This window comes from Macrobrachium rosenbergii, chromosome 55 (genome assembly GCF_040412425.1).
Source record: "Macrobrachium rosenbergii isolate ZJJX-2024 chromosome 55, ASM4041242v1, whole genome shotgun sequence".
In the NCBI taxonomy this organism is placed as follows: Eukaryota; Metazoa; Arthropoda; class Malacostraca; order Decapoda; family Palaemonidae; genus Macrobrachium; species Macrobrachium rosenbergii.
Window position 1 is genome coordinate 89,445,450 of NC_089795.1, and position 11,360 is coordinate 89,456,809.

The window sequence follows — 11,360 nt, forward strand, 5'->3', positions numbered from 1 at the left end:
ACGAATTTTGTTGACACAGAGGGTCACCATGTGTGTACTGTAATGGGTGAATGTACAGACTGGGATATTAGCTTTAGAGGATAACCGCGATGAGGATGAAGTGTTAGCGGGTAATTTGTCGGTTAAGAAAATTTGGTATAGGTTGAGGAAGAGTGAAGATAAGGGTGATACGACACAGATCATCTGTGCCTAAGGTATGAATTCCTGTAGTTTGGGAGATTGTTCATTGTAAATTTGGTAGTCCATACTGTACAGTAAAAGGAATGAAAGCATTTGCAGCTAAACTTCCTTAATTACCAAACATCTAGCAAATTTCTATCATTTGCAGCATTTTAAAATGATTGTACAAACCAGACAAAACAACGTTCAAGTTTTGTGCGAACTAAATCTAGTATGATAGAAAGGTTAGAGAAATATACAGACCACCCACTTCTGTGAAGTGAGGAAACAGTGTATAACATAAAAATAAAAAAAAAAAAAAAAAAAATGAAAAATAGACAAATATCAAATACCCACATCAACTGTAAAAAATGAAGCAGCGAAACAGAAAGAAATACACTTTAATGGAGACCAAAAAGAAGCAACTGGGAGAGGGAACACTTCTTTGGAAGGCCTAATCTCCTAAACACGTTCAATTCAAGATCTGGTCTGATCTGCCAACACTGGTTAAGTTAAGTATATCTTAGATTAACCAGACCACTGAGCTGGTTAACAGCTCTCCTAGGGCTGGCCCGAAGGATTAGACTTATTTTTACGTGGCTAAGAACCAACTGGTTACCTAGCAACGGGACCTACAGCTCATTGTGGAATCCGAACCACATTATGACGAGAAATGAATTTCTATCACCAGAAATAAATTCCTCTAATTCTTCATTGCCAATACTGGTGGAAACACAACTTGCAAAAGAATGGTTTGTACTTTCCTGGAAGTATGGTCAAACTTGTACTCTCCTGGGAGTACAGTCAAAATAGTTTAATCATAACATTGATAATTCACTAAGATTAGGTAAAAAGCTCTGATAGCCAAAACCAGTCCTTTGTTAATTTTTGGAGTTTAATAATCACGGGTAAAAAATGCATCAGTCCTGTTCCGTTTCAAAGATATTCTGGCAACCTTTAGCACCCAGGAATCATTTATACTGTACAAATAAAATGCAAGTATGACTTACAGGAATGTCTAGTGATTTGGGTAAGACTTTGCTAGTCACAAGCTTCTGTTCTTAGGCCTACCCAAGGCTGAAAAAGAAATGGAACATTAGTTTATTTAGGTCTGACTTAAAAGTTTAAACAATAAGGTAGTGGTCAGTTTAACAGAACAAATTTATATTTTCTCTACTCTTAAATATTATTCTGTTCTTTCATTGCAATCCTTTGCATGCACAGTAAAAGTTGGGCTGTTGCTCATACAGATGGTTACACTGAATATGGACTAACCTTATTCCTTAAAAACAACACAGTTAAATAACTGTGTTTACTTAGCATTTAAACAGGAAAATGGACATTGGTTATAAGTATATAAGTTGTGAACCAGTGTATCTTTTACTGTACTGTAAACTCCACATTGTTAAGATTCCTAAACTTTTTCAGTAAACCTTGAAATAATAATATCTGAACATCTTATCATTCAACTGTAATTTGTAAACAAGGAATGCACATACACTTTACTGTACAGACATGTACAGAAACAAAAACTAAATCAAAATGACAAATTTTTAATTAATTTGTATTTTTCATAGCTAACAAACCTGCAGTCATTTCTTTCATGTATATAATTCTGACATGAAAAATTTTTGAGAGAGAGAGAGAATTGACATTCTACAGGAAGAGACCTTTAGGGGCTGTCTCTCTCGATTGATCGAACACCCAAGTGCGAATTCAGCTACGAAATACAAAAAATACTTCATGCTTAATTATCACAAACCACAGTATGTTTTCCAGTCATGTGTATGAATGGTAATAAGCAGGAGAAAATATGCATAGTATTAAGTTGTGACATCCTGAAAGCCATCTTTACTTTCATTTAGCATAAATTATCAGTAATACACAGCAGTGTTTACATAATGTACTCGGGCATGTTCTTAGTTTGTGTTCTGATGTTATCAGATGAATTGCCAGGAAAATTTTGTGCAGATGACACTCTCATATGCATTTTGTCATCTTTCTTTCCAGTTCAAAGCTAAGAGGGTCTATTGAAATGTCTTTGTCACAGCAGAAACAGAAAGGTAAATAATACGACAATGACGAAGATTTACTGTAATGTGTAAAATACATGCAGATTTATTACTATTACAATGTTTTGAGACAAAATATGGCACTGCTGAAGCTAAATGGCTACTCTTTAGTCATCCCAAAGACAAAGATGCCTCTGGGGCACAAAGTAACTGAAGTTCCGACACTTCCGACATGTGCGGATGCCGCATCTATAGGACACGGCTTTCCCAGAATTGTCGCGGCCCTTGCAGTACTTGAGACCGCATGGATACCATGGTATGCACACCTACGGAATGAAGAAAATCACTTTAGCTAAAACGAGCTAAATGAAAAATTATACCGTCCTTACCAATAAAAGCCTCATGCATGCTTAATGCTAGCTACTGGAGTGGGAGTGGAAATTCAAAAACATCAATGCTAAGTAGTCTTCTTTGCTTCAATTATGATCTAAGAACTATACTCTTTCTACATCCTTTGTTTCTTTTCTGTATTTGAAATAATCTTCCTTGAAACTCCGGAGAAAAAATCTCACTGTGTCTGTTTGTAGAATCAACTTCAACTGCTGATCATCCACACAAAAGGGCTAAAATACTGATCTATTTTTATTATTATAATTCCTCACCTGAAGCATTTACTGTGTAATTTACACAATTTAAAAAATATTGCTAACAATCTAAATGGCTGAATCTCTTCTCATTTGTACTGTAATTAGAAATGTGCTGGTGAATTTCAGAAGAATGATTCACTATCCTTCTTCAATACAATTCTCCAGAAACACATGATTTATATATACATAACAATCCATTGTACTAGTAAGACTGCCCTAACCTTCACAAAGAATGCAAGTGAGAGTAAAGAGCTCAGTGCTTTTAGTTTCCCTGTAAATTCAACATTAGATTACCATTCTTCCATTTATCAATTCGCTGTAGATTTTATCGCTTCTTACAACAACTGTGAAGCCATTAAATTGCAACACAAAATAATGATGGTTCATGACAATATCTAAAGACACTGATGTTAAGGGCCAATCTCAAATCCACTAAGGCTGAAGGTTTGTTTGGTAGATACAAAAATGAATTTTGATACACCACAGAGCTAAAAATGAAACCTTTTGAAAACATTAAATTTTCCCATACACACCCATCATTTAAAATAGGGTCTTTTGCGGTCATTAAATTGAGCCATATGCTTTACTCCCTTTTGAATAAAAAGAAAAAACTTGTCAGTTGGTAGAACTGCACATGTGAGGGTAGATCCTAGGGTTTTGAGCGTTCAAGCGAGCAACTGTTCATGTCCTCTGATCCATGAACTGCTAAAAACATTGGAGCTGGGAGGCAGAAACTCACATTGCAAGTATTGGGTTTGTATGGACAAATTTTTTTCTTAATAAAACTCATTGGTTTTAGAACAACCCCATTACTTTTAATTAGCACGAATTGCAACCTGTCCGGGAGGGACCAGGCTGCTAAAAATCCCAGATTGGCTGATTGAGACATAAAGGACCCATCCCAAGGCTTCTTGGGATCAATCTGAAGCATTGGAACCGGTGTTTTTCAAATACATACAAGGAACTGATACAGAAACCTTGATATGCAAAATCACCTCTAAATTGTTGGTATTCCAAATAAAGAGAGTTAAAATGTTCAGCTTCAAAAGGGACCTGGAACCTTTAAATGTGTTTCTATGAAAAAAGGGATTCACATCTAGATGACCTAACACTTGGAACTATTTTTAAAAACTTGAGCTATACAGGTAAAGCATTTACATTTATTGAAACTTATCTTATTGAATGAAACGCCCCAAAGAGCACTAATGATCATGATGTGTCTGTGCGTGTGTGTAACTTCATTATTTTACATTTAGTGAAACTTATCTTATTGAATGAAACGCCCCAAAAGAGCATTAATGATCATGATGTGTCTGTGCAAGTGTAACTACATTACATTCGCATGACCTAAAGGTAGTTTCTCCACCTTCTAGTATTACCTAAGATTTTCATGGGCACATAAGACAATTGTGACTGATACAATTATTAGCAGATATGCAACATTCTTCACTAAACAATCCTACCTGGTAGTGGCATGCACAAGGATTGGCGAGATCACGACCCCCATCACCACAACGAGCCACTCCTCTTGTTGGCAAGTGATGTATGGCATCACTGACCAGAGACCAATCTCCATCCAGTTCTGTAAGAAAAGAAATGTCTCCATTAACTCACCACTAAAAAAACTACTGATTTTGATTTCTGAAGTCGTTAAAAACACCAGAGTCTAACTTCACTACATCGAACTTGTTTTCTCAATTAACAAAGCTAATAGTTTGACACTAACTGAAGCTACTGTTGGATACAAGATCATATATTTTTTATATAAGTTAATTTTCCTTCTTACAATAATACCTTTAATTCAAATATACAATACCGTATAAAAAACAGCCACTGAAAAGAGTAAATGTCCTGTGAATGGTTTGGTCTGCAATTAACTGATCCAGTGCATCTGCCTTCTCTAAGAACTTTGTATGTAACTGTCATTCTGGTGTACAAGAAACTACGTTTAACGTTTTCCACTCTACATTTATAAGACCGTTATCAGGCCCGTACTATTACATGGGGGCAGAAACCTGGGCACTTAAGAGGAAAGAGGAGGGACTGTTGGAAAGATCCGAGATGAGGATGGTGAGATGGATTGCTGGAATATCACTACTGGAAAGGAGGGAGAGTCAAGATATAAGAAGATTGTGCGGTATATGTAATGTAAAGGAGAAGGCTAGGGAAGCTCGTTTGAGATACTACGGCCATGTAATAAGAAGAGAGGAGGTGGAACCAATCAAGAGAGCTAACAACATGCCAGTGATGGGGAGGAGGAGTGTGGGGCGTCAACGGACCAGATGGATGGATGTGGTGCGGAGGGATATGAGTGAGGTGGGACTGGGGGAAGAAGTCGTTAAGAATAGAGACACATGGAGAAAGTTGACTCAAGCGGCCGACCCTGCTAAACAGTGGGACTAATAAGGTCAAGGAAGAAGAAGAAGACTACATTTCTGTGGATTTTTCAGTCTGTCCATAATAATTTGGGCAATTTTGTAGGCTTAAAATACTGACAAAATTTGGCACCAGTCAAAGAATATTTTAATTTTCTCAAAATTCTGTATGTGGGAAGCAGCTGACAAGTCAGATATCCTGACTCATATAAATTACAATGGAAAATCACCAGGATCATCAATAAGGGTTCAGTAGAGTGACAATAACTAAAGAGCGCCTACTGCAGTGACACATGCCAAGTGAGTTAATATTGCAAAGGCCAGCCCTCGTATGTAAATACTTCCCCATGGCCAGTTCATCCACTGTTTGCATACTTGGCAACAAGTAGCATCACCTGTCTGAGACTTGTTACATCTTATTACGTGCCATACTTGTAATTACCTCGTCTCTGAGTAGCCCAGAGCTTTATGTCTTGATCCGACGCATAAGTGGATGTAGGTGCTAGTGCACACAAATGGGGAATATGTGGAGAGAGGATGTTTGATGCAGAAATGTCAACACTAACGTCTAATTCAACTTCTTCCGTCCTGCGATCCTCCTCTGGAGACCTTACCGTTCCAGGATTTTTCTGAAGAGGGAATATTTAATACATGTAGTCAATAATATTACCAGCTTCCTCTCACTTAATTTTAAGTAGAAATGATAAAGAAATGAATGGCGTATTCACTATCAACTATGGACATTGAATAGCTTATTAAACATGTTACACACTTATCATTAATTTACTACTGCATATCTATTTTGATGTTGCACTCAATTTTATTCTACCGATGAGAGGCTTGGTATAAATAAAACACTATTTTCTTACAAGGATGACCACTTCAGCAACTTACCTGCCTTAACTTTGACATGGCATCGGAAGATATGAAATTACTCTTGAAGAACCTTACTATGAAACACATCACCTGATACTGTGACTGTCCCAATTCTTCTTCTCCCAAGACAATGACTTTGAAGATCTGAAGTTCCTGTAAAAGTATATTGTGATATAACATTGCAGTACAGAATTGGAATACTGTATATAATTTAGGCAAGAGGCCAAGTGCAGTGTTTAAACAACTGTTAAGAGAGGGTGGAAAGTAATTTGGAAGAGAGAGGATATGAAAGCAGGTATAGTAAGAGGAATGAAACAGGTTGCAGCTGGGGGCTGAAGGTCAGCTGCTGAGTCCCTCAAGTAATGCCTACAGCGTATTCCATGATGTGTAATGATGGAGCTATTCACCTACTGGGTAATATTGTAATATGCTAAGTAAATGAAACACCTGATATACAAAATGCAATATTTACCAGCTATTTCTGATTTTCAAGTATTTACTGCATGTTTATCATCTAATAAACATAAAGAACTAGAAATTTATCTTACTGATCAACTGGATATTGATTAGCTGATTTAGTTTTTATAAGTAATTGCAAGATTTTGATGCTAACTTATTTTTATACATCCAGTACCATCTGTGGTCACTAATTTTTGTAATGAAAATTCAGCTACAATCTGTGCATGTGAAAATTACATGGAAAGGAACTGAAGCCTATTACTACCACCAAGCATGATAATTAGTAGCTTTAGAACACTGGATCTGCCTGCAACCTATCTGATTCTGTCACTGACAATATATCTTTAACAATATGCAACACGTAAAATTGTAGTAGGCATTCTTGATGCCATAGCCATTTCTGAGAAAATATTCCAGCATATCTTTTTTGGAAACCCATTTAGCCTGACAAAATATATTTATTCATTTGTTTTGGAGTGTTTTTAGTACTGTATCTCAGTTTGGTCTCCAACAGATAACTAGCAGCTTAAATTGCTAAATAACCATTTGAGTTTGACCAAATTTCTTATTCCAGATCTTTTCTAAATTCTGAGCATCCTAGACTAGACAATCCGCCAAATATTCCTAGATATGAAGTTAATTCTAAAAGCACTGCCTTCTCCTTCCAAAGATCAACACCATACAGTTTTCTGTAAGCTCTGATCCAGTTGTGACCAAATTATAAAATGATCTTTCCAATCACGTAGTTGAACTGTTAGAATTTAAGATGTTCATAACAGAAATAAGCACACAGCTACACCACTTAAATGGCAGGAAGGGACAACAGCTCTTGGAGAACAGCAAAAGAAGGGAGAGAGAGAAAGTGTCACCTCACTCACTAGTTAACCATCATTAATGACATCAGTCTGAATTTACTACCTGCTAATGGTCCTCTGAGACTGACAGAAGACGTCTGAAAAGCAATGTTTTGTACAAATTTACAATACTCTTAATGCGAACAAAATTAGTTTATTTCCTGTACATTGTCTCATTACAATGAAGATGTAAGCTGCAGGACAAATTAGCTATAAGAGGAAATAAAAGTAAAGTATATTTCCATACTAAAATAATCAATTACTCAAAGACTTTTGGTCACAATGACAGAGCAACATCATTTGCTAATGAATCTTAGGTTTCTGCAGTAAAATGAGAGATTGCTGGCTGTAGCTGGTTTAAGCCAACACAAGGTGTCAATAATTAAGGCTTAATTTGTATACAGATAATGTCCCCTACAATTTACAAAACAATATCACAGATTTCTAAAAGATTAACCAATGTTACCTTCATACCTGGACTATAACAGACTTATTATCTTACCTGTTTAAAATCAATAAGCTGTGTGACGTACGTTCCGTCATTCTGGGGAAACTCCAATACCACTGAATCATCTGAAATGTTTGCAGTAATGGTCTCCTTAATTACTTCACCCCCCTGAAAAAGAGACAGCCATATGGTAAGCACCATTACAATGACAAGACTTGAATAAAGATGACTGCAGTAAATATATGAGGTGACAAAGTCATCTCATGCTCATCTACACCCAATGCATTACAACACAACCAGACCAGTTTCTTGGTACATGACTTATCAGTAATAATTTTAAACATTTCCAGACTGACCTCAATGGGATGGGTTTTAAATGACCTGTGGTTGTAATTTTACCTAACACACTGAAATATAGTGAAACACAAAAATCCTATTGGAATATTACCCATATACATAATGTTGGGTATAGTGTCCTACCTGACTGAAGGGGCTTTGTCCCTTGGAGGGCCCAAATTTTTCCCCCCAAAAGTGAAATGCACTAATTACAATGCAAAAAAAAAAAAAAAAAAAAAAAAACAGCCTAACATAATGTAACTGAAATACTATCATCAGCATTAAGTTAGGTTTTGAAAAAATAAATTAAGATGTATCCTGCAAAACCACTGCCTTTTCCAATTGAAAAAACTACCAAAATTGTCCGTGACACATCAAAAACCCTTAGAGACTTTCATTCTTTGTGTAAACCTATATCAGTTAACATACAGATAACTTGTGAAATTGTGATAAAATACCCAATTTTTAAAAAATTCCTTATCAAAATATTTAATTATATTAGCTCTGTATGACTCTCAGTGCAGTTCATCATAGGCTAACCATATGATTTTCATGTGGGCATTAGTTGCAACTGAATTATTCATCATTATGAAAACAGCACACATAACAGATCATCATATATAAATTTGTACTTTACAGGCCTATGGCATCATATGCGATTAAATTTCATTTACTAACAGCCTAACAAGGCCTGGCCTCATCTGTATTTCACTAGCTAATAATTCTGGATGAAAAAGGTAATGAACAAAAGTTGTTAAATTGAATAGAAAATATATAATATCATAGCATTATATAAAATAATAATGTAAATAAGTATGGCGTCCCAATAGTTTGCAGAACGACAGGGACTACCTCCAAATGGAAGCTTAGTCCATTGTCTCTGATGTTTAGTGTTACTTAGGGGTGGGCACAGGTTAGGGCATGGCACCCTAAGGGAGGTTAAGAAGGTAAGGCCTGGATAGGTCAGAAAATGGCATTCTAGGAAAGGTTTGGTTTGTTTGGTCTGCGGAACCCGTTCCATCTGTTCAACGGTCGCCTCCCGCAATTAATTATTAAGAGTAACTTGCGATCTGCATCAGCTTATTATGACCTGTATTTAAAACATTCTTAAAAGCATGATCGATTTATTAGAGAATAACATCAATACTTAGTTGGCGTACCCCTGCCTATTCAACCCAAGTTGTGAAAGTGGTCTCGAATCCTACAATAAACCGAAATTTGTTATTTACGAACTAGAAATATGACTAAATTGTCTAGAATACAATTAAATCCTCCGATATTGGTATAACGGAACACTAAAAAGGCAATCTGACAAATTAGGCCAAGGCAAAAGGTCACCATTGGCTGGGCCGTCCCGTAAGTGTCGCCCCAAACAAAAATTCTCGAAATTCTCACCTGAGTTTTCACATTCACAACGAGCTGTGTCAAAGCTCCTCGAAATGTGCACAAAATAACTACAGCAATCCATTGTCGGCTCAATAAATGCATTTTTCGTCCCCATTGAAGGGAGGAAAGGTCGAAAATTGACTGGCTGACTGACCACCAGATGGCAACACAGGCAACAAAAACATAAACAAACTGACACGATTTCACGATGCCGAGGAGAATGACATTTTTGGTCAAAATTTCAAGCAATTTTCACATTTCCGATCCGTATCTCTACATTATATTGTCAGTTTCGACGTCTAAATGACGAAAATATTCATTTTCAATGGGATTTATGTTCATATACGACGTAGTATCATTTAAATGTATTTGTAAATCACTGCTGGTGTTACACGATTTCATGATGCGAGCAGAAGTACTTAGATGAAATTCTTTTTCGTCAAATTTTTTTTATCAGTTTTACAATGGCCGAGTTGTATTTCAACATCAAATTATCAGTTTTGACGTTCAAATTATGAAAATATTAATGGTTAATGGAATTTATGTCAATATGCGACAAACGTCATTTATACGTATTTTTAAATCACAAAAGGTGTAATATTCTTCTTGTAAAACCATTAGTAAACCAAACAGCCAGTTTCAAAGTCCAGATGATGAAAACACAAATAGTCAATAGTATTTCTATTCCCATATGACGTAACATCGTTTAAACATTTTTTAAAGTCACAGCAATTATGGAATCACCTGACAACAATCATTTAGACCTATTTAAAATTTAAAATGAAGTGTCACAATCACCAACCATCAGTGACCTGGTTGATCGTGTAGTGAAAGGTCGTCTTGTCTGCCATGTTTATTCGTATTATAATGGACAATGACATTTTTTGTTTTGTTTAATAAGTGATTTTGATGCATAAACTAGTGTGTGCCGGAATTGTCCCCTTAAAATGACGAAGCACAGAAAATTTCAGTCTGAAACACCTTTGAACTTACCGGGGAAGCCTGAAGTTTAAGGTAAGGAGTTACCTCAGTTTAAGATGGGTAGTAGTTTGCTCTCCTTTCCCATCATAAATGGAAGCTACACCTTTCCTCTGGACCTTGAGCTGTTGATTAAGCTGGCTTTGTTTTAGTATACGGGCTCTTGTTACCCTCCTAACGTAGGCTAGGGTTAGGTGTGCTTTTAAAGGTCTAAAACTCTAAGCTATGCATGTAAACGTGTGTTTAGTTAGTCCACTACCAGCCACATACAACATTATTTACTACAGTAAGATGAAATGTTGAGAGATTGATTCTGAAATACATTATCATGCGCTTTCAAACTGTATGACTAAAAGCCAGGTTTGAAAGGAATTTTTACAAGTACAGTACGAGTATGTGAGGCCTTAAGTAGGTGATCACTCATTAAGCACTGATATCAATGGTTTTTATAGGTGTTGAAGTGTATATAGATTGCGTTTTATTAGATTTCTATGTACCAATAACAGGGCCCTAGGAATATACAATAAATCTCGGAAATTCCGTTCATGTCAGTTTGTGAATTAGCAATTGCAATAATGGCGTTTGTGTAGACGTAAGGGAACTGAGTCTAATCATGGCAGGTATCATCATCATTACCGTTTTTTAAGAGGTCCTCCTTTACTCCAACCGGTGGGACCCACTTATTACATTTTTTTTTCAATAGTGTGAGATCCATCCATGCCATTACTGATGTGGAGTACATGATTCTTTAGTTTCTTTAAAAAAGGTCTGAGTTTTCATATTACTTTAGTTGTTGGGGCAAGTTATTGAATGTAATCCATATTTGTCTA

The 11,360-nt window shown here is 36.2% G+C and overlaps 1 protein-coding gene and 1 long non-coding RNA gene across 2 annotated transcripts in view; one reads left to right on the top strand and one right to left on the bottom strand.

Annotated features, from left to right (window-relative positions):
- Positions 1-2,238: 2,238 nt before the first annotated feature.
- oaf (out at first) lies at positions 2,239-9,739 on the bottom strand. Its single transcript, XM_067099436.1, has 6 exons — positions 9,562-9,739; positions 7,885-7,998; positions 6,088-6,222; positions 5,636-5,822; positions 4,282-4,400; positions 2,239-2,497 (listed from the first exon to the last, which is right to left on the bottom strand). Exons 1-6 carry the CDS (start codon positions 9,652-9,654, stop codon positions 2,339-2,341), a joined length of 807 nt encoding a protein of 268 aa, XP_066955537.1. The 5' UTR covers positions 9,655-9,739; the 3' UTR covers positions 2,239-2,338.
- A 71-nt stretch (positions 9,740-9,810) lies between these two features.
- Positions 9,811-11,360, top strand: part of LOC136835636 (uncharacterized) — a 96,922-nt gene continuing 95,372 nt past the window's right edge. The window contains exon 1 of the long non-coding RNA XR_010852217.1: positions 9,811-10,566. This is a non-coding gene — a long non-coding RNA (uncharacterized lncRNA). The remainder of the gene's footprint in view (positions 10,567-11,360) is intronic.

What these genes read in the sequence shown, in the direction of transcription:
- oaf (XM_067099436.1), bottom strand. Translation starts at nt 9,654, where the DNA reads ATGCATTTATTGAGCCGACAATGGATTGCTGTAGTTATTTTGTGCACA. An exon ending in AGCTTATTGATTTTAAACAG is followed by an intron (nt 6,223 to 7,884) that starts GTAAGATAATAA and finishes ATACTTTTACAG; the next exon opens with GAACTTCAGATCTTCAAAGT. An exon ending in CTGGGCTACTCAGAGACGAG is followed by an intron (nt 4,401 to 5,635) that starts GTAATTACAAGT and finishes CTTTTCTTACAG; the next exon opens with AACTGGATGGAGATTGGTCT.